The 24,420-nt window shown below is 42.2% G+C and overlaps 1 protein-coding gene across 7 annotated transcripts in view; it reads right to left on the bottom strand.

The window, feature by feature from the left end:
* The window catches only part of ACTR3B (actin related protein 3B), a 62,924-nt gene extending 42,923 nt beyond the window's left edge, over nucleotides 1-20,001 (bottom strand). For all 7 annotated transcript variants that reach the window (XM_079711170.1, XM_079711173.1, XM_079711175.1 and 4 more), the window contains exons 1-2: nucleotides 19,921-20,001; nucleotides 3,194-3,249 (exon numbers count right to left, since the gene is read on the bottom strand). In XM_079711170.1, the coding sequence (XP_079567296.1) occupies nucleotides 3,194-3,249; nucleotides 19,921-19,964 (100 nt within the window). In that variant the 5' untranslated portion in view covers nucleotides 19,965-20,001. The remainder of the gene's footprint in view (nucleotides 1-3,193; nucleotides 3,250-19,920) is intronic.
* Between the last annotated feature and the right edge of the window lie 4,419 nt (nucleotides 20,002-24,420).

Raw genomic sequence — 24,420 nt, 5'->3', positions numbered from 1 at the left:
CACACCTGAGTGATGAAACAACCCCGTTTCTCATGTTTTCTCTTGGGAAACTAGCACATATGGATAAGAAGATACTTACTGTATCATTGTACAGCAGAGAAAAAACTGGAAAATGCCCAAATGTAGATTCACGTATTAGATTTCTGATCTAGATCTGTATATAGCAACACTGATACATCTTGAAAACAAAATATTGAGGGTTTAAAAAAAACCAATGTAGAAAGTTATTTACAGTATAATTATCATTTTGGAAATGTTTAAATTCACAAAATACTACATACTGTCGTTGTGTCCTGCATCTGTAACATAAGGATGAAGTGCGGACTGAATACAGCTAATGTCCAGCAAAGGAGGGAGAGCGGGGAAGGACAGGAGAGGAAAGGGGGCTGGCGCGCACACGGATGTAAGCCTGTAGTAGGTACTTACAAGGTGCAACTGTGTTAACATTCGTTCATTCCCGGTGGTAGGTAAATGGGTCTTTGTTATATTATCTTTCGTTCTTTCTTTTGTTTTCCAAAATAAAGATTTAAAAGACATTCAGAAACAAAAGCATCTCTGGGCTCAATCCCTGTCTCCAGTCTAGACCTTCCCCCAGAGCATCAAACCTTTTACCCTGCTGCCTACAGGACGTTTACACCTGAACTCTTCAAACATCAACTGTCTAAAATGTACTCACTTTCTCCTGACCCCTCCCACATCCTCTTTCTATGGATGTGATCACCACACATACACTCCTCTGCCTGAAACTTTTCAATGACTCTCAACTTTCTCCAACAACTTAAAGGAAAAGAAAAAATAGGTAGAGAAAACCTTTCTTCAAACAATCAAGCAAATTCTGCACAGAAGCTCAAATAAATAAGATACAGGCAGGGCTGCCCTGGTGGACCAGGACAGGGCTCGGCGACTCTCTAGTCTGGGACAAGGCCCCTGAGGGAGCCTGGGAAACAATGCGAAGGTTCCCCGTTTGCAAAATAAAATGACAGTTCCTTAAGATACAAGTGCTGGCCCTTCTCCACGTTCCCAGCCCGCTCTCCCAGCCCCCTCTGCCTGGGGGGTGCCTCCCCTCTGTTCCCCCCAGAACCAGAAAGGCCCTGTTCCGGCACTCTCCACACAGCCACACATGTACAGACAAGCCCCCTTCTCTCTTTGGAAGCCACTTTGCATCTTGAACTTCACCTTGTGAACAGAGCCTCTGTAAGGACAAACAGGGTTCGGATGCCAGGACTGGGAGGGCAGCAGGCCTGCTGCCCAAGGTACCCGAGGCCCTCGGTCCACCTGTCCCAACACACTCCCTTCTGTCCCCCATGGCTTCTCTAACTCTTGCAACAAATTCAGCCAAGGGTGTAACTCTTCCTTTACTCCTGCCTCCTTGACCTTTTTCTTTCTAGCTTCTACCACTGCTGTTCTCAGCACCAATGCGAGAGCTGCCGCGCCTGCTGACAGTGAATGGAATCCGGCTAATAGCTGACTTCAATCCCCTCTCTGTTAACGATGACAGGTGAAGTGGTGCAGCCAACTGAATGCTGCCGACAACTGTATTAAAGCAAGAGGTGCAAGGTAATCCTCTTAGAGCTACTGAACTTCACAGGGTTAAAACTAATCTGCTTTGAAAAATCAGAAAGTCCAATTCCAATTTACCAATTCAGCATGGAATGATCCAGTTCTCTGGCATTCACAATATAAAATTCACAGAAGACTGATCTATCCTACAGAATGCCAATTGTTATAGACTGAACTGTGTCCCCTCAAAATTCCTATGTTGAAGCCCTAACCCCCAATGAGACTGTAGTTGGAGATGGGACATCTCAGTTTAAATGAGGTCATAAGGGTAGAGCCTCAGTTCCACAGGACTGGTGTCCTTATAAGAAGAGGAAGAGATACCAGAGGTCTCTCTCTCAGCCATGCACACACACAAAAAAAGGCCATGTGAGGACACAGTGAGAAGGCACCATCCACAAGCCAAGGAGAGAGGCCTCACCAGAAACCAATCCTGATGGCACCTTGATCTTGGACTTCAAGCTTCTATTCTGTGATAAAATTAATTTCTGTTGGTTAAGACATCCAGTCTATGGTATTCTGTTATGGCAGCCCTAGCAAACTAATACAACAAACCATGAATTTAAAATCAGGACCAGCAGACCAATCGTGCCTATTGTCGAGGACACCCCATCATAGTAACCAAGTATTTAGACCTAGAAAATCCAGTTCATGATCAGTTATCCAGCAAGCAAGGACCTGGAATGAGGTGAATTAAATGTTCTCAAGGAACGAGGGTGCACTTTCTAGCTATTTGAATACCCATATCCACCGAAAAGGCTTTAGTCTCCCTTGAACAAACACTAATAACTAAGCTCCTTCCCCACTGCTCTGCGAGGCTGCTCACGCTCCACGGTGGTCAAAGAGCCTGTTACTCAGAAGTCCCTGAGCCCATAACGGCTTACAATTTCTAAGGTCGTGGCTTATCTTACAAGGGCTACATTTAGGAGGCAGAACTTCACTTCACTCTTGACTGACATACCTGCCTCTTTGATAAACGGTCTCCAAAAAATAACCCGGAAGTTAAACAGTTTCAGAGAAGAATTCTACCCTGTGGACTACCAACCTGACCTTGGGGTCTCCTGTGAATAAAGAGTGGGCAGGATGCACTCTGGCCAAAATGGGGACGTTTCTTCCCTTATTATGCTCTACTGACTAACACTGAAACAAAAACAGAACACTTCAGAACATAATAAAACAGGCCTCTCCTTTCAAAAAAAAAAAAAATCTTTCAATAAAGTGAACAGTGTAATACAATAGATAGTCCACCAAAGTGCTAAGTTAATAAAACTGTACTTACTTAAAATTACAAATTAACCTTAAGGAACCACATATACTTCTTGTAAGCAGCTCAGACATGTATGACTGAATGAAGGCCTCTGCCAACCACCCAAGCTGAAACTCCAATGACTGTGACAAAGGACTGTATCAGAGGAGAATCAAAGGACTAGAAAGCTGGGAGGGCTTAGGTGACAGCTCCGGCCCATAGCAATACTCAGCAGCCAGATGCCAACATAAATAACTCCCCAGCAACCAGAACAGTCATCTAAAAGAAGACGGCAAGTAAATTCATATACCTTGAAAAACAGAATTAGAATGTTTAGAACAATTATAAGAAACACAATCCTTTATAAACCGAGGGTGGAGCTTTACTTACATGAAGGAATAATGAACTGTGGCTCAGTGTTGCCTGCGTAGCCAAGCTTGGTATACCTAAAAGCACAAAGTCATCAACACATGTTTAGATAATAATACTCTCCTCTATATCCCATTAATGTCTTTTATTATAAGCTCTCCAAGGCCTAAAATATCAAGACTGAAAATATGCCCGTGAAATTAAAGAAAAAAAAAAAAAAAACCTCGTGATGACTAAGAATCAAACGCCAATTTCAGATAAGCAAGCAGTTACAAAAACATAAAATATTATGCCTGTTTCTACTGGAAAAATTCATATATTAACACATGAATTACATTTGTGTATCCCTAATAATTTTATGGTGCTTTTATATTCTTTTAATCTTTACAAAAATCTTACAAAGGAAGTAAATATTATCCCTGTTTTGCAGATGAGAAAACTGAGGCACTGAGAAGTTAATTAAGCTGCCCAGAGCCAAACAGCTAGAGAACAGAAAAAGAACCCAAATCTGAATATGCAGGCTCTAATTCCAGAGCTGCCTCTCAAAAAAATGTACTTACTTCCCAAACTTCATGAACTTTTGGGGGGGTTAGGGAATTCCATAATTTTCTTAAAGTATCATGGCACCTGTCTGGAAGAGCTACTGCCAGGTCCTGAGAGCATCCGACAGAAGCAGCTCTCTATCACCTCATTTCAGAACGAGCCCATCTTCTGTCAAGATACTCTTTACGATGGATTCCAAAAGTCTTAACTAAAATGAATGCCAAAATACTACCATCTGTTCCAAAAGCATTTGCTTATCTCCTAAAAAAAAAAAAAAAAAAAGTGGGGTGGGGACCACCCCCCGGAACCATCTGCTGGAAATGTGACCCTGGAAAGACTCCTGAGTGCCCCCCTTCTCAGCAGGCCCTCTGTACCAAGAGGTCAGGTCGAGACAAGGAGCCATCATTCTACAGTAATGCTCCCAAGGAATAAAAACACTTCCTAGCAGTGCTGAAGGCAACTTTATTAATTCATGCTATTTTACGAATTATTTCAAGATGCTTGATACTAAATTTTTTGATGTGATTAATACATTCCAAGTTCTAATAAATTGATTTTATGATTTTTAAATGTATTTTAACCATATGCTAATTTTACTATTTTTGAACACACATTAAATAAATAAGGTTTAGGGAGACAAAAAAAAGCAAGTCGGGTCCACTTGCATCATGCCTTACTGCTCAGTCTCCAAGGAACTAAGGTCTTGGTGTCACAAGAGTTTGGGCAAGGCCAGGCCCTGAGACCTGTCAGGCCCAACAAGGCGTTTATAAAAGGCAAGAGCCATCTGAGGGCACTCCCAAGTTCTACCGAAGTACACAAACCAAGTGGACCCACAAGTCCTCTACTCCAGGGCTCGCCAGACCCAAAAGGAGAGTCGAAGCCAACCCAGGGCCCAGGGGAGGCAATATATACTGAACTTTAAGAATTCTGGATCATCTTCAACTGAACCATTTTTCTGGAAGTAAATTCCAAATAACAAATATAAACAAAGTGAATGACTGACCCAAGGCTAAAGAAGTCCAGAGAAGCGAACAAGCAGGCCAGAAATCACTAGAATCACTGCACTGCACCTAAGTCTGTGCTTTTAACAGGGGCCACTTCGCTCATCAGCCACACCACCCACCTCGTACTTAAAGAAGCCCACCTCCCACACTGTTAGATTATAAATTGCAGCATGACCAGAACAGGGTCCTTCTTTTTTTTTTTTTTTTTTTTTTTGCGGTACGCGGGCCTCTCACTATTGTGGCCTCTCCCGTTGCGGAGCACAGGCTCCGGACGCGCAGGCTCAGCAGCCACGGCTCACGGGCCTAGCCGCTCCACGGCATGTGGGATCTTCCCAGACCGGGGCACGAACCCATGTCCCCTGCATCGGCAGGCGGACTCTCAACCACTGCGCCACCAGGGAAGCCCCAGGGTCCTTCTTCTTGATTTTATCTCCACCCTGCACAGCCCTGGCTGTGGCAGACACTCCTTAAGTATCTGCTGAATGAGTTCTTACCAGGTGTAAGAAAAGGCAATCGCTGGCCAACTGCTGGGGAAGGAACCAGTGTTTGAAAGGGGGGGATGCTGACAGTCAGAAAAACAATTAGATGGGACAAGAAAAGACCAAAGACATTGTCTAATACAACCTCTCGCACTTGGTTTTGTGTAATAGGGTTATTTCAAAAAAAAAAAATAACCTGAAACAAATATTTATACCACTGACCCTCTGAACACCACAAGTTTGAACTGCACGGGCCCACTTATGTGTGGGTTTTTTCCAACAAATATACAAAAATATATGTGTAGAAGATCGTGTGCAAGACCTACACTGAACTGGATAGCCTATCCTTACACGGGCACAAGGTTAAGTGATATATAATATAAAATTAATAAATGAATCAACTATATACTTCAATAAAAAAATAAAATGAAAAAAATAAAATAAAACAAAATAAATAAAATTAATAATGTGTTCATTTTCTTACTTTGCTTTCAAAGAGTTACATTACAGCATGCCTCTCTCTCTCTCTCTCTCTCTCTCTCCAGTAACTGGAGAACCTGCAGATCAGTCTATCATCACAGGTAAGTGGTGGTGTTTAAAATGCAACAATGCTTCCAAAACTGTATTATGAATGGGACTGTAATACTGTTTACCATAAAAATTCTATAACAGTTCACCCATCAGTGTATAGGCTGGGCTACCGAGAAGCAGATGTATCAGTTACACTAGGTTTCCATCATACTGCTGCCTCTTCGTTATTAATGCTTGAAATGCACTGTAAATAAATATGAATTCCTTTTTCACATTTCTTTTCATTTTTGATGTCTAGTGTTAGTAACACATATAACATCTACAGTGTTTTGCATAATACTGATGTAGGTACTGACAGATGATTCATCTTGTAAACAGATGATGTAAACTTATGGTACCAATAAATACAGTACAGTGCTATAAATGTATTTTCTCTTATGATTTTCTTAACAACATTTTCTTTTCTCTAACTTACTTTAAGAATATAGCATATAATACATACAACAAAATATGTGTTAATCGACTGTTTATGTTGTCAGTAAGGTCAACAGTAGGCTATTAGTCGTTGTTTTGAGAGAGTCAAACGTTATACACGAATTTTCAACTGTGGGGCGGGGAGGTCGGTGCCCCTAGCCCCACTTTTGTTCAAGGGTCAACTGTATAGAAAAATGCTAACATTTATTAAAATTAGGCGCTAAGTATCATTCAGGTCCGTTATATTACTTTCAGTATTTCTGAAAGGCAACAGTGTATTGTATTGGTTGTGACCATGCACTCTGGCACCAGACTGCCCAAGTTCAAATCCCAGCTCTGTTATTTGCCAAATGTGTAACTATCTGTATCTCAGTTTCTCCATCTGTTAAAAGGAGGATCATAATACAACCTACCCCCTAGGATTAGTGAGTTAATATATTAAAAAGATAAATAGAATGAGCACTACAACAGTGCTAGCTATATGCTTCAGTTATTTTTTACTATTATTTTTCTGTATGTTTGAAATATTTCCTAATTTAAATTTTTGGAAATTTTTTTTTTTTTTTTTAATCTATCGATCTGTTTACTTTTGGCTGAGTTGGGTCTTCGTTGCTTCACGCAGGCTTTCTCTAGTTGCGGCAAGCAGGGGCTACTCTTTGCTGCGGTACAGACTTCTCATTGTGGTGGCTTCTCTTGTCACGGAGCATGGGCTCTAGGCGCATGGGCTTCAGTAGTTGTGGCACGTGGGTTCAGTAGTTGTGGCTCGCAGGCTCTAGAGTGCAGGCTCAGTAGTTGTGGCACACGAGCTTAGTTGCTCCGCGGCATGTGGGATCTTCCCAGACCAGGGATCAAACCCATACCCCAGGCACTGGCAGGCAGATTCTTAACCACTGTGCCACCAGGGAAGTCCCTGAAAATTTTTTTTAAAAAACAGGACGTTCTGTGTCCCAAATCATATTACTCAGTCTTTCTGCTGTGCCCACTCTAAACACCACAAACTAATTTGTGAAGTGATGGAGATAAACTGCACCGGCAGTGAAACTAAAAGTACCAGGTGTCCTTCAACAACCATGGCTCAACTCCATCCCACGTTCTGTGCCCTGAAATCATAAACAATGGCCCACAGCAGCAAAAGGTCAGGCTGCAGAAATGCATGGGGCCCTTTTCAGGCCCACAGCTCTAAAATTCAGCTATATACTGATGATGCCACTACCACATGCCACTTGGCAACAGCTGCTAGAGTGTTTAGATTCTGAAGTCACCGTGTTCTGAGACAGCACAGCCCTCACAGGAGGGAGGCTTTCTGTCACAGAATCACATGAGTACCTTGCAGCAGTGACATTCGGCAAACAATGATCTTCATGACTGAGGCAAACTAACATTAAACTATATTAATATTTGCAGGCACTAACAACTAATATGAGGTCTTCCCTTCCTTTGCTAGCAAAACTGAAACCATTAAAACCACTGGCAAAAGCACAAATTACTCAGATCACTTTATGGTAATTTAATGTCTTTGAATCTTCCTGTGCTATTTTTTATATAGCATCAAATACACCTGAGGTTTTCTCACTTTGAATAATCACAACGTAAGGATATGTAACAATATTTTTTAAGAGACATTCAAATTTTAAATTTTAACAAAATCTTCATCAATACAGGTTCATATAGAACTTCAACAAGACCCTATTAAACAGAACACTGTAAATATAACTAACAAGTGCTCCTCCTAAAATTCTCTCCTAGGAGGACAACCCAGTGCTAGATTGGCACACCCCATTAGAGGTAATCTTACAATGGTGCAACTATACAAAGAACACAACCAAAAAGAAATCAACAAGTAAAACACAACTCTTAAACAGGTAAAGTGTTCAAGACACCATTTATGCAAACAAAGAAACATTCCAACCAGTTTACTAGCTAGAAATTATGTAGCAGGCACATATGAGGACACTGAGAGAGGGAGACGAGGGGAAACACGGTCCTTGTCCTCAAAATGTTCCCCAAAATGTTCATCTGTTAGACTCACAAACACAGAAAACAAACTTATGATGACCAAAGGGGAAAGAGGGAGGAGGGAGAAATTAGGAGTTTGGGATTAGCAGATACAAACTACTATATATAAAACAGATAAACAACAAGGTCCTACTGCAGAGCACAGAGAACTATATTCAATATCTTGTAATAATCTATAATGAAAAAGAATATATACATGTATAACTGAATCACTTAGCCATACACCAGAAACTAACACAACATTGTAAATCAACTATACTTCAATTTAAAAAAAAGAAAAATGTAATGTAAAAATAAATAAATGAAAGCCGTACAATAAGTGATGTGAATTATACTTTTTTTTAAATGGTCACCTGTTAGAAACATGGTTTCAGATTGAGTTTTTCACAGTAGCATGGCCCACATTATCTGGCAGGTGAGTTTAAGATCATCTGGGTAGGCATCTAGAAAGAGTGTACCAAGCCTGACTGATCAGATCACCTGGGAAGCTTCTGAAAATACACATTCCCAGGACCTGTCCCAGAATCACAGAGAAGGAGCCTGGGCATCCGTATTTTAAACATCCCCTGCCCCTCCCCTGCCATGGTTCTGATGATCAACCAGCCCAGGAATCACTGGCTAAACTATACCACATGCCATCATCTGTGAATTTTTAGGTAACGCAAGCTCCCCATCCTCACGCTCACGTTCTAACAAAACCATCTACACCTACCACATTATCAGATAAAATGTACCTACAATGTTGAAGTTTAATACTGGCTAGAGGCTCAGAAGAAAGGACTCAGATGTACCGAGTCTGTCTTATTTAGAATACTGTGTGTTTAAGTATTCTATGGAAAAAAAAAATGTAGGAAATGCTTTTCAATGCAAACTATTTATGTAATTAAGGTGTGATGAAAAAAATCTAGTAGCGGGAAAAAAAAAGGCTCAAAACAGAAATAGTTAATCCTTAGGAAGAGATAATGGGGTGGGGGGGGAATCTCTCAAACCAAAAGACAGTGAAAAACCAGAAGCATTCCTATTGAAGACAGAATGAAGCCAAGGAGACCCACCACCATAACTCTCATTTAACATTGTTTTGGAAGAACCAGATAATACAAATCACAAAGAACTAAATAAAAGGAATAGTACTGGGAAAGAGAAGGCAAAATTTATTTGTAAATCATAATTACAGACCTGGAATATCAAAGGAAATTAAGTGAAAAACTAAAAGCAATAGGGAATTCAGCAAGATGGCCAGTTACTCAACGAAGAGACAAAAATCAGCAACTTTCCTACCAGTAACAAGTGAGACTATACACTGGATGAAAAGATCCCATTCACAATGGCAACAACACAGAAAAATATTACCCGTGAGAATAAACCATATGATGTGAAGAACTCTCCATATACAAGGAGACAAATAGAGACACACCTTCTTCATACAGGATGAGTCAAGAGTTTTAAAAGAAACATCATATATCACTAAATTCACCTATAAATTTAATGCAAAAGCATTCAAAATCTGGGCCAATATAAATTATACATGGGTGTTATTAAAAGGATGAAGTGTCATTACAAAGAGAAGTTTCACATTACCTATCAACATTATAAATGCATATACCATATTATTCAAATAGTTTTAAACGCATACACCCTACTGTCCAAATAGCACATTTCTAGGTATTTACCCCACAGAAGCACGTTTACATGTATGAAAAGATATGCACAAAAAATGTTCTCTACAGCATTATAACAGCAAAACAACGAAAAAACTGGAAACACTCAAATGCCATAAATAGAGGATAAACTATATTGCAATCATTCAATAAAATGCAACACAACCAACAAAAATGAAGCAGACTTATGTTACTGGCCATATATAGATATAATCTGAAAACAGTTGTGCTAAAAAACCAATGGGTCAACAATGAAACCAAAAAGGAAATTAAAAGATACCTTGAGACAAATGCCAGTAAAAACACAATCCTACACAATCTATGGGATGCAGCAAAAGCAGTTCTCAGAGGGAAGTTCATAGCAAAAATAGTTGCAAAACAGTATATTTTCATATTGTGAGGGAGTTAATGGGGCCCACAGTGCTGGGTTCAAAGCGCAGCACTAGCTCTGACTTTAATCCCGCCTACTTTAGTTGCTTCATTGGTTCAAGGTGAGTAATAACAATCCCTACTTCAATGTTAAACATTACCATTTCTGGAAAATATCTCCTAATTCAAAAAGTAAAAGGATCTCACAGTCAATAATTTTATTTTACTACTGAATGTTATCTGATGTGTAGTCATGATCTGTATTTCTTCCATGAATTGTCCTTGATAATTTTTCTACTAGACTTTTGGATCTTATCAATTTGTGTAAACTCTTACATACTGAGGATTTTAATGCTTGCTCATATATATTACTAATTTTTCTGAGTTTGTTGTTTACCTTCAGTTATACATTTTCTGAAATATAATTGTTTAAACAATTTAGGTGATCAAATCTACCAGTTATTTTCCTGAATAATTTCCTTCGCAGTTTCTACCTTGAAAGTCTCTCCCTACACTAAAATTTTGTATCGTTTCTCTTCCAGTTCTGTGTACATCTGATATACCTGATACATGAAGAGACACATCAATCAGATTTTCCCAAACATGTGTACATAAGGAATTAAGATCAACAACTTTTACATTAAAAGGCTTTGATTTTTTGTTTGTTTATTTGAACACCATCTTCCCAAAGGACAGCCAGCATGGTGGGGGCAAGCATCATTCTCAAAAATACATAAACTAAGGGCTTCTCTGGTGGCGCAGTTGTTGAGAGTCCGCCTGCCGAGGCAGGGGACGCGGGTTCGTGCCCCGGTCGGAGAGGATCCCACATGCCGCGGAGCGGCTGGGCCCGTGAGCCATGGCCGCTGAGCCTGCGCGTCCAAAGCCTGTGCTCCACAACGGGAGAGGCCACAGCAGTGAGAGGCCCGCGTACCGCAAAAAAAAAAAAAAAAACAAAACAAAAAAAAAAAATACATAAACTAAGCTTACAGACTGCCAGCCATATTCTCAAACTCAGTGCCACCTTCCACACATCCCCTGACCTGAGACCTTTTCTCATACGGAAATCAGGACAGACAGAAGATACGGAAACAGATCAATAGCTGCATAAAGCAAGACCAAGAGTTACAACTCTGCCTGTTAACCAAATATGTTCTCAAACTTCCAAACACTCTAAAAAGGTACCTATAAAAAGTCTCACTCTCACTCCTACACCCATCTACCCCATTTCGCCTTCCATCCTATTCTCATATATCCTCCAATGTCTCTTTCTGTAAATAACGTATATCCTTATTTGCCCCAAACATTTTAAAAGGTCCTTGTGCAAAACTGCTTTCACTCTTCCTGTTAAAGGCCCCTCTGCCCACAGCAGTAACTGCCTGCAGTGAGGAGGATTAATCTGACTACCGTCAACTCAACATACTTATATATATCCCGCCTACAACCATGTGTCTAGAGCAGAAGGTGACAATGTAAGCTTGATTAATTTATGTTTGAAAGTGGAAATGTCACATTTTAAAACAGTGTTTTTGAAACTGTATCCTGCAGGGAGTTTTTGATTGAGACCTCTTATGAGGTCCAGTCTCAAACGTCCAACTTCAACCAGAATAGCTCTACCCTCTCCTAAGATGTTTTCCGTTTTTTAAAAAGTGACTACACTGACTCAGAATATGATTTTGATAAAACTAAAATTGCTCCCAGGTCCTAATGATAGAGTTCTAAATAATATACACTCCCCACACTGTACCCTGTATATTAACATATGATCAAGGTCTTCAAATGTTTCTTGGGTTGTCTGTCATACAGAAAAGGGTAGTCTCTGTTTATAGGACACAGTTACACATGTAAGTTCAAATTTATTAATTCTTTTATCTAAATCCAATATCCTTTCTTTTCTTTTTCTCTATTTGATCTGTAAATTTTACATTGCCCTATATACCTGTCCATTTCTTCTTCTACAGCAGCATTCTTTGCCCTATGGCTAGTAAATATAAGATCAGGATGTGTGGCCTCTTGGTGGGTTTGGCGCATTATCAAGTGAACTCTGACTTCCAAGGTAAAACGGTGGGCTGAACGTGATCTAGTTTCACTCTGTCCCGAAGCCCCACTAAAACCGAAGCAAAATGATTTTTTTTAAGATATATAAACCACAACAATAGGGAGAAAAGAGGAGGTGACCGCAAAACTCTGGCCCTGGAGAGCAGAGGGCCGGTAGGAAGTGGCTTTGCAGGCGTACACAGTCCAGCAGTGGGCAAAGCTGAGAACGAGCCCGACACACCCCGGACCCTGAAAAGGCCCGGAATGGGTGGCTGCACGGGCACCTGTGGAACCAGGACTGCACGGCCCAAAACACGAACCTGAGGTGATAGTGCTCCCTCCCGCCCCACACCTCGGGGTGACCACCGTTCCCTGACCCCCGCATTCCCACAAGCTGACTCTAGAGAGTGTAAAGCCAAGCGCCTTTGGACTCCCAAGTCACCTGGCCTGGGTGAGTCCGGGAGCCATCCTGAAAGGAAAGGGGTTACCTGACTGAACACAGAAAAAAGCTGACGGCTCAGAGGCCCTCTCCCACGCCCTCTGTGCTCCCAGCTCAGCTCTCACAACACAAGCACCCAGACCCCACCCTCCAAGCAGACGATCAGAAGTATATCCTCTGGGGAAAATGACCAGCTCAAGAGGAAAGAGCCAAAGGCCGTAAGACCAGGAGATTTCCCAACAAACAACCCACCTATATCACCCCTGGTGAAGTTCAAAATCAATCAGCCAAATCTACACATGCAGGCACTCAATAAGGCAGCAGTAACTTTCACAAAGCAAGAAGAAATAAACAAGGAACACACTAGTGATAGGAGCACTTAACACACCATTCTCAGTCAAAGAGTAAGTGGACAAAAAACTGGAAGACCTAAATAACATCATTAATACAATAGCTCATATAGATATACACTGAACTCCAAACATACCTATAGGGAATATTCCTCTTTCCAAGTACATACAGAACATTCACAAAATTGACCATATCTTAGACACAGTGAAGTCTAAAGAACAGAATATAAACAGCACTCTGACCATAATGTAATAAAACTAGAATTAAAAACAAAAACAAAAAGGCCCTTTTACCTGAAATTTTTTAAACATACTAGCATAGGAATATTGAGTTAAGAGGGAAACTCAGAAGAAAACTACAGAAATGTCTTGAAAACGATAATGAGAAACTATACCCAAATCCCTGTACGTAAGGGATACATATAGTTAAAGACATAACAGCCAAAATTAAATACTTTTTCAATATAAAGGGAAAATTAAAATGAATTTAATATCCACTCAAAAAAAAAAAAGGAAGGCAGAAGAAAGAAATAAAAATAAAAGTAGAAATAAGTCAAAAACCAGAAAAATAGGGCTTCCCTGGTGGCACAGTGGTTGAGAGTCCGCCTGCCGATGCAAGGGACATGGGTTCGTGCCCCGGTCCAGGAAGATCCCACATGCCGTGGAGCATGACCACTGAGCCTGCGCGTCTGGAGCCTGTGCTCAACGGGAGAAGCCACAACAGTGAGAGGCCCACGTACCACACATACACAAAAAAAAAAAACAGAAAAATAACAGAACTAATAAGTAAACCCCAAAGCTTATCTTTAAAAAAAAAAAAAAAAGATCCACAAAATAGGCACATCATTAGGTAAGCCATGAAGAAAAAAGGATGAAAACAAAATAAATTTGAGCAACAAAGGGAAAAATAGCCATAAAAACAAAGATTTTTAAAAATCATGAGACTACTACATACATAAATTTGAAAAATCTAGATGAAATAGAATTTTTCTTTAGACAAATACAACATACCAAAATTGATTCCACTCGAGGTAGGAAGTCTAACCAGCCTTAGAAGAAATGTAAAGAGCAGCAGGACTCTCCTCTCAAGAAAGCACTAAGCTCAGACAGTTTCACTGGGGAATTCTACCAAGACTTTAAAACTCGGAAAATCCCCAAATTACTTAAACTATTCCAGAGCACAGAAAAAGAAAGAAAACTTCTTAATTTGTTTTATGAAGAGACTGTAACATTGATCCTGAAATCTGACAAAGAATGCACCAGAAAACTAAACTATAATTCATACTAATACTGACATGAAAATCTAAATAAAATATTAACAGAATCTACCTACACATCAAAAAATAATGCAGCACGATCAAGTGGGGATTATTACAGAATGCAAGAGTGGTTCAATATTAGGAAATCCACCATATTAACTGGCTCAGGAAGAAAACCACACGTTCCATTTATTATAAAGAAATCATACAACATGCAACACTCATTCATGTTACAACATTCCAAAATACAGCAGTTGACACATACTTTCTTAACATATCTGTATAACATTCTTAACATATATTTGTATACGTGTGTAAGTATGTACATACACACAGCAGCCCAAAAGCCAGCATCTTACTTATTTTAGAAACACCAGAAACTATTCCACTAAAGTAAGGAACAAAAGGATAACGCCCACTAACTCCACTGCTATTTAACATTATTTGGAGGCAATGGCCACTGCAGTATGTCAAAATAAAGAAAATGGGACTTCCCTGGTGGCACAGTGGTTAAGAATCCACCTGCCAATGCAGGGGACGCGGGTTTGAGCCCTGGTCCGGGAAGATCCCACATGCTGCGGAGCAACTGAGCCCGTGCACCACAACTACTGAGCCTGCGCTCTAGAGCCCATGAGCCACAACTACTGAGCCCACGTGCCACAACTACTGAAGCCTGAGCGCCTAGAGCCCATGCTCTGCAACAAGAGAAGCCTGCGCACGGTAATGAAGAGTAGCCCCTGCTCGCCGCAACTAGAGAAAGCCCATGTGCAGCAACAAAGACCCAACGCAGCCAAAAATAAATTAAAAAATTAAATTAAATTAAAAAAGGCAATCAGAGCTCCTAAAAACGGAAAGGAAGAGGGAAAACAATCTCTATTTGTCAATGACAAAATTCTGTATCTGGAAAACCCTAAAGATCAAGGGAAAAATTCATACAAACAATAAGAGCATTTTGTAAAGTAGCAGATTATAAAATTAACACAAATACAGTTTATGCTGAACACCTGCTTTCCTTCTGGGACTCTGGAATTCTGGTTTGTGCTAGGCAGGAGGTGCCATGACCAGCCCCCAATAAAAACTCTGGGCACTGAGTCTCTAACAAGCTTCCCCGGTAAACAACGGTTCACACGTGTGTCACAACTGGCTGTGATTAAGCACATCTGTGTGACTCACTGAGAAAGGATTCCGGATGCTTGCTCCTGGTTTCCTCCAGACTCTGCCCCATGTGCCTTTTTCCTTGGCTGTTCTTGCTTTTACCTTTTCACTATCATCCTGTGCTTGTTCCTAGCAAATCAATGAGCCTGCGGGTGGTCTGTGGGACCCTCACCACACCCCAATCCATAAAGAGCTTCTAAAAATAAAGCAGCAAAAGACTAAAAACCCACAGAAAAACTGGCTAGAGAAATGAAGAGACAGAAAACAGAAACGCAAATGCCTCTTAACCACATGAAAAGATGCTCATCTTCCCACATAATAATATAAGAAATTCAAATTAAAACTACAATAAGATATCATTTCCTACCTTCTAGATTGGTAAAAAAAATTTTAATTTGGCAATTACTCTGCTGGTGAGTCTGTAAGAAGCCGTAGGCACTCTCACACGTTGCTGGTGAAGACACACACTACTGAGTTGGATGTGACACTGTCCAGCAAAATTACACATGCACTTAGCCTTTGACCCAGAAATCCCATTTCTAGAAACCTATCTCAGAGATGCTCCAGCAAAAAATGCAAAAAGACAAATGCACTGCACTGGCTACACTGCAGTCTTTTGAATAATAACAAAATGCTCAAAAAATGATGGGGACATGTCTAAAGAACTCCAGAAACAGCCTGAATGGGCTTCTGCTGGCCACATCTGGACAATTTAAGCATCAAAACAAATAATGGCAATAAGAAATAATAATCCATTGAATACAGTAAGAATGACATAAATAACTCTTTGAACGAGACAATAACCCATACAGACGATAAATAAATAAAGGGGAGCCACAGAAAAGTGCATCCTTATAGTAAAATGTTAACTAATAAATGTAGAAAGTACTGAAGTTTAAAAAAAAACCCACAATATTGCAACCATCACTGTAATAATCCATTAGAACAAGAATCAGCACCAATGGATACTAAAACTAATGGGTGAAAGTTTAAGGAAGAACAGGGTATTTGCATAATCTCATAATATCTCTCCACAAATGACATTAATTACAAAGGGGAAAACAGTAACCGTACAATGGAGAAATCTAGTCGACACCACCGTATCCAGATAATCCAAATGAACGTCATCAACTATCTTCAGCCTTCTGATAGGACGAGTAAGTTCTGGGGAGCTAATGGGCTACACAGTGATTATAGTTCATAATACGGTTTTATACTTGAAAGTTGCCAAGACAAGTGGATCTTAAATATTCTCCCCACCAAAAAAAAAAAAAAAAAAGGTAATTACGTGACGGGATGGAAGTGTTAGTATCGTAATGCGATAATCATTTTGCAATATATAAATGTACCAAATCAACACGTTGTAACCTTAAACTTATGCCACGTTGTGTGTCAAGTACATCTCAATAAAGCTGGAGGGGAAAAGCCTTCTGATGTGATGCACTGAGAAGCTTTGACATCACTTCTGTGGTACTCCTGACAAAAATACACACCCTGTATCTGTCATAAAGAAACACCAGACAAGCCTAAATTGAGGAACATGATCCATAACAACTGACTGTCAAAAATGTCGCTGTCCTGAAAGACAGAAAAAGGCTAAGGAACTGGCCCAGTGAAATAAGACTAAAAAGACATGATGAACAGGCAAACACAGTGTACGGTGCCGGATGAGGGCAGAGAGCTGAGCGTCCAGAGACATAATGGGACCATTCATGGGATCCAGACTTAGTAGACAACTCTACTGCATAAACGTTAAATTTTCTGATTTTGATCACTCGTCTGTGACTGTATGAGAGAAGGTCTTTGTTTTCATAAAGGATACACTGAAGTATCTTGGTATAAAACAGCACGATGCCTGAGACTTACAAACAGTTCAGAAAAATAATAATGTGTATAGTATATAGAGAACAATAAGGCAAATGTTAATAGTTGGTAAACTGGATAGAGAATATATAGCAGGTTTTTCGGTACTCTTATTGCAGCTTTTCAGTAGATCTGACATTTTTCAAAGTAAGTTTAAAAATATAAAAATCTTCAAAAATATGAAAAGTTCAGTTAAGAGAAGTAACACTAGTTTTTGTGGGATATTCTCTGAACACTAAGCAGCCTAGTAATTCACTTAAGTAAATGATGCTTCATCTCTGGAGCAAGCAGAGCCATGGTCCATATTATCGTGGCTCCCAGCTCGCCTGTGCTCACTGAGCTGGTCTCAGGGCTCATTAGAGGAGGCCAGGCTCCCAGGATGAAATTTATTTGCAATTAAAAAATACTATTTAGTACACTGTCTACTCAATCATTAAGGTCCACTATGTATAATTCAGTGTGAATTTTTCTGTTAGAATTTAGTACTAGGAAAAGTTTTTTCACCTGAGAAACAGGTATTTCTCTTCCTTCCCGATAACAGGAATTACATAACTGATGATGACCCTCTTATAATTTTGTCAGACAGGAAGACTAAGGCCAAATGTGACGCTGGTCGGCTGCACCACTGGTCTACAGTTTAGGGTGACGCCCCAGGCCCATTCTTTTCCTTGGTCCTAGTTATTTTTAATCTGCATTTTACCCCTTTTTATTGTATTTTGAGGTAAAAGTCAATCCAAAAACCACTTAGCTCTATGGGAAATATAAGAGCTATTAACATGCTTAAATAAATTTAGGCTCTTCCAGGCTGCTCCATCTGGCCACACACTGGACACTGGAAATTTATAATTAACCACTGTTGTTTCCACAACAGAACATGTCCATGTGAAACCCACTGGGAAGATTCCCGGCCACTGTTTCTAAGTCCTGACACCAAAGCCTACGACAGCCTGAAGACAATAACATAACTGGGCCATAAAACAAAGATATTCTGAAGTTACATCTCCAAGTGAGATACCACCTACCTCAAAAAGTCAAAACTGCGCACCACATTTTAGATATTTACAGCAAGAATGATGAGTCAGGTCCCCAGCTTACTATTAGTAGAGGTATGACAAATCTTGTGGGCACATTTTACTGCTTCTGCCAAGAAATGCTTTGCATTTCAATAGTTTTACAAGACCCAAACCACAAAAACAAAAAATCTCACGTGAAAATGTGAGAAGGAAAAATTCTTTTACCTGCTGCCTGCACTCTTGACACAAACAGACCTCAGGTGGGTGTGGGGTGAACACCAGTTCCTGGGAGGAGGGGTTGAATAAGGAAGCCAACAACTGGGCGGGGGGTTAATATCAATGCTGCTTTGGGCTTGGGTTTTGGATAGCAAAACAACTTCTAAAATAAAGAGCCCCGGAACTTCTGGTACAATGTGTATTTCAAAAGGGAAAATTAGTACAAGCAAAGAGGCAGTTTTTTCCAGCCTGTAACCACTACCGGTGGCTTCAGCAGCAAAAGAAAAGAACGATCCGTAGGAGACAGACTGAAGCAAATTAAAGAAGACACCCCTACAAGGTTGTCAAGGAAACGAAACCAAGTGCATTTCTCTACAGAAAAGAATCAAGGCTAAGGTGAACATACCATGGAATATTTTGTGGAAAAAATGATTAAAACCCCATCTTGAAAGATCTTTAAGAGGCTAAATTTACTTCCAGTCTACTTTATTAGGTACTTCACCTACACTGCAAGCAGGCAAGCTTGAATTTCTAAACCACCAGCTAGATGGATTCGGTGAGCACCTTCCTAAAGTCAGTGAAGCGGGGGCCACTGAAAGAAAGTACAGGAAATTTCCTAAGGTCTCTTTTGCATATCTCAACAACATCAAAAGAAGCAATCACACCCCAAAAGTAATGCGAAATAAAAACTATACCACAAACAGGCTTTCCCAAATTTAGACTGTTTTTCAAAATGGAGTCTTCTTTTTTTTTTTTAAGTGAAAAGGCAACTCTACGCAAAGTAAAGCAAGAGCTTAGCCCGAGAGAACCATTCACTCCTGGAAGAGAGCAGAGTGGGCTGCAAAAAAAGGTGTCAACTTGCTAGATGAATATAAAAACCTCCACAAGTAAGTGAGAATCATCAGCAAGGAGAAATGGCATGCGTTTGGGAACCCAAAACGAGGGCCCCTTTTAAGAATGTGAGAAGGTAGGGGCACCGTCAGGCAGGCAGAAAGCAAGTGACGGCAGCGGGGTCTGCAGCCGCCCGCCCGAAACCTGGCATCCCGGGAGGCCCCGGCCGAGCGCGGAGAGAGGAGGCGGGAGGCAAGGCAAGCCGGCCCGACTCCTCCCCTCGGTCCTCTTCGCATCAAGGGGAGCGAGCTCCGCGCGTGGCCCTCGCGGGCGTGGAGGAGAGGAGCGGGGCGCGGAGACGGGCCGGCCGCCCGAACCTGCCCAGCTGTCGGCCGAGACCCGGGCCCCGAGCGGGGCACCTCCAGGTGAGACAGGGGGCGGGCCGTGGGCAGGTGCTCGGCGCCGGGGCTGGAGCGGGGCCGCGCGGGAGCGGGTGGGCGCCCGCGGCTCTTACCCGGTGCCGCAGTCCACCACGCAGGGAGGCAGGGAGCCCGCCATGCTCGGCACGCGCGCCGCTCCGTCCACGCTGGCTGCCCGGGAGGTCCCGCCGCTGTCCGCTTGCCGCGTTAGCCCCGCGCGGCCCGCTCCCGGGAGCCTCCGCAGCGCCTCTGCCGGGAGCCCGGATGCTCGCCTCAGCCCACGTGACGCATCTCCTGACTGACCAATCACGGCGCAGGCAGCCCCGTCCCCGCCCCCTGTCCGCCATCTTTAGTGCTGGCGGCGGAGCCTCGTTGCCCATACGTCCAACCTTGCTGCTTGAGAGACTGAGGGCTATTTTTAACTGACTTACGGTGAACGTGACCCCATTTCCGAAGGCTGACTCCTTCTCATCCTTTGAGTCTCCGCTCAAATGTCACCTTCTTAGATTAGTTGTCTGTGATCACCCACTAGGTGCCCTCCCTGCACGTTACTCTCTTATCTCAACAATCTATTACTTTCATTCACAACATTGGGAGCAAATTTATATTTTTATTTGTAGTCTGTCCTCCCATTGGAATATAAACTCCGCTAGGATAGGGCTCCTGAATATCTTACCATTGATCACCGGATGCTTAGCACGGTATTTGGTGCATTCATGGGAGGCACCCAAATGTTTTTTGAATGAATAAAGAAAAAAATTGCCGTTAGAATTCTTATACCTACCAGAACACTGCATGCCTTCCTCTATAGAAGAAAAACCTATAAAACAAATGCATGGTCAGCCTTTAGAAATGAATGACCTTAGATTGGGTTAACACTACACCAAGATCATTATGGAAAACGTTTTCAAGTATCAAAGATGGGATGATGTCCAAAAGTTCTTACTGGAACCCTGGGACCAAAGTAGGCAACCACTTACCGCCTATGTTATGAAGGTACTGAAAGTCCCACTTCCTTCCTCCTCCCTCCCTCTAATAAATTCCTGACATTATTTTTTAGGAGCTTTCTGGAGACATAATTCCGTGTAGTTTAACTGGTATTAAAAGCACATGTTTTTTGTTGTTGTTGTTTTTTGTTTTTTTGGCGGGTCTTGCCAGACGGCTTGTGGGATCTTAGTTCCCCCGACCAGGGATGGAACCCATGTCCCCTGCAGTGGAAGTGTGGAGTCCTACCACTGGACCAGCAACTTTTAAGTCCCTTAAAAGCACTTTTAAACTGCTTTTTCCCTAGGAAAATTAGTAGATTAGTTGGTAGGTAACCCATGATCATTCCTTTTTTTTTTTAACCTATTCAGTTCAAATAAGGGCCAGATCTAGAAATTTTTAAAGGGAACTAGAAAGAAAAGTAGAAGGTGGGAGGAAAAGGAAAGGTCAGGAGTGTGGAGGAATCCCAGTATAGGACCCAGAGGCTGGGGGCAAAGGCTCACTCCTTTGTATTTTGCCAAAGCCCTGCCCAGCCCCACTTTTCCATGGCCCTCAACAGAATGTTGTAAACTCTAGACTGCAGACTGTCAGCACTGCCACGTCTTTCATTCGCTTAATACATATTTATCAAGTGCCTACTATGAGACAGGCCTTGTATTAGATTGGGCATGAAACAGTAAGTGGGACATTTACAGTCTCTGCCCCCAAGACTTTAGAGTCTAGTGAGAGATAGCAACAGTAAACAGGCAGTTGCAATACAGTGTAATCCAAGTTGGTGCAAGTCCAGGGTGCCCAGAAAGCCATTAACAGGGCACCTAAACCTGTCTTGGGAGTCAATGATATCTTCTCAAAGCAATGGTGTCTAAGCTGAAAGCCAGAAGGTGGGTGGAGAATAGCTTGATGGTGGAGAGGGTGGGGTGGGAGAATGTTTCTGGGATGGGAAACACATACAAAGGCCGGGAGGACCTCAAGAGTCATATATAGGCCCGTCCCCTTCACCAGGGAAGAAGCCTTAATGGAATTTGGAACTGCCTCGTAATAAAGGATGTGCCTTTTTGGGGAGTGTCCCTTTTGCATAGGACTTATTGGAAATGGTGACCATGGCCAGTAGCTGGTAGTAAACAAAAGACTTCCTGACTTCAATTATTTCCTCTAGACACCACTAACCCTTGATGTATGAGTTAAGGTGTTTTCCCTTAAGATGGCACAGGAAATAGCAAATTTTATTGTTTCATATAATAGAAAATCCAGAAATCCCAGGATAATTCAACCATTCCATGACATCACTGTGGGCCTGTACATTCTGTTCTACCAGACTCTGCAGATTGGCCTTGGTGCTCAGACAGATCCCCTTGCTGTTGTGAAATGGGTACAGCCGCTCCATCCACCATAACTGTAATGGGCAAAGACAGAGGGAGAAATGCCCCATCTTGGTTCTTTTCTAAGAAGGAGAGGGAGGAAGTTGTCGCTGGAAGTCCCTAGCTGCTTTCTCTCATTTCATTATCCAGTTCCATGAGTTTCCCAGGGCTACTGTAACAAAGTACCACAAACTGGGCAGCCTAAAACAACAGACATTTATTATCTCACAGTAGGGTAAAAGGTCAAAATCAAGATGTCAGCAGGGGGCTTCCCTGGTGCTGCAGTGGTTAAGAATGTGCCTGCCGGGGCTTCCCTGGTGGCGCAGTGGTTGAGAGTCCGCCTGCCAGTGCAGGGGACACGGGTTCATGCCCCGGTCCGGGAACATCCCACATGCCACGGAGCGGCTGGGCCCGTGAGCCATGGCCGCTGAGCCTGCGCATACGGAGCCTGTGCTCCGCAACGGGAGAGGAGAGGCCACAAAAATGAGAGGCCCGCGTACTGCAAAAAAAAAAAAAAAAAAAAAGAATGTGCCTGCCAATGCAGGGGACACAGGTTCGAGCCCTGGTCCAGGAAGATTCCACATGCCGCAGAGCAACTAAGCCCATGCGCCACAACTACTGAGACTGCGCTCCAGAGCCCACGAGCCACAACTACTGAGCTTGAATGCCACAACTGCTGAAGCCCGTGTGCCTAGAGCCCATGCTTTGCAACAGGAGAAGCCCCTGCAGTGAGAAGCCCGCACACAGCAACGGAGAGTAGCTCCCACTTGCCGCAACTAGAGAAAGCCCACGCACAGCAACGAAGACCCAACGCAGCCACAAAAAAAAAAAAGATGTCAACAGGACCAGCCCTCTCGAAAGGCTCTAGGAGGAAAGTCAGAGAACCCTGGTGTTCCTTGGTTTATAGATGCATCTCTCCAGTCTCTGCCTCTTCATGACGTGGTGTTCTCCCTGTGTGTTTCTGCATCATCAGATGGTGTTCTCTTCTTATAAAGACCAGTCATACTGGATTAAGGCCCACCCTAATGATCTCATCTTACCACGATTCCATCTGCAAAGGCCTTGTTTCCAAATATGATCACATTTACAGGTACCAGGGTGAGGATTCCAACATGTCTTTTTGGGAGACAGTTCAACTCATAACACCAGCCTATGCCAAAAGCAGTCATTGGTAAGGGGAACTGATAGACTGTGATTGGTTTAGACTTTTAAAGACCATACTGAGGCTGGAGCGGGGCCTCAAGTCCTCAGAAGCATATGGTACCAATGCCTGATGGGAATGGGATTTAATGAGCAAGAAGGGGAATGACAACAAATAGTTTCTGCCTCACTCGTTATTTTCCTAATTAAACCATATATTCTAACTGATTCTATGCCTTTTCACTCCTTTAGCTTTTGCTTGGAATTGTCATTTAAATAACTCATCCTTAGGGACTTCCTGGCAGTCCAGTGCATTCCAGACTCTGTGCTTCCACTGCAGGGGGCACAGGTTCGAGATCCCTGGTCAGGAAACTAAGATCCCCCATGCCGGGTGGTGTGGCCAAAAAAATATATAAATAAATTAATCAAATAAATAAAGAATTCATCCTTGCTGACCCAGGTGGAGATCTGCCCACTCTCTGAAGCTTTCCCTCAACTTCCAGAAGGAGTAATCGCTCTCTCCTCTGGGCTCCCAGAGAGCCTCCTACATCCTTCCACATTTTCACTTATCTGATGGCATGATAATGGTTACGCTTCCATAGCCCTTGGTACACCAGGAGCTCTCTGAGAGTAGAACTATGTCTCGTATAATTTTATGTCTCTAGTTCATCGGACACTTCTGGCATTTTGTAGCCACCCAGTGAATGGTTATTGAATAAATGAAAGTCATCCAGCAATTTTTTTTTGGTTTTTTGTTTTGTTTTTTTGCAGTACGCGGGCCTCTCACTGTTGTGGCCTCTCCCATTGCGGAGCACAGGCTCCGGACGCGCAGGCTCAGCGGCCACAGCTCACAGGCCCAGCCACTCCGCTGCACGCGGGATCCTCCCGGACCGGGGCACGAACCCATGTCCCCTGCATCGGCAGGCGGACCCCCAACCACTGCGCCACCAGGGAAGCCCTATCCAGCAATTTTTAAGCCTCTCAATTATACATGACACTTGCTTTTATTTGCTGTCATCATCAAAAGCAAATAAAAGCAAAGGTTATGTATAATTTCTGTGTTTGTGTTTTTACTGTTTTTTATATACATTACAACCCATTCTTGTGTGTTAT

Source organism: Hyperoodon ampullatus, assembly GCF_949752795.1.
Source record: "Hyperoodon ampullatus genome assembly, chromosome: 9".
Classification (NCBI taxonomy): Eukaryota; Metazoa; Chordata; class Mammalia; order Artiodactyla; family Ziphiidae; genus Hyperoodon; species Hyperoodon ampullatus.
This window is presented reverse-complemented; position numbering and strand designations above follow the sequence as displayed.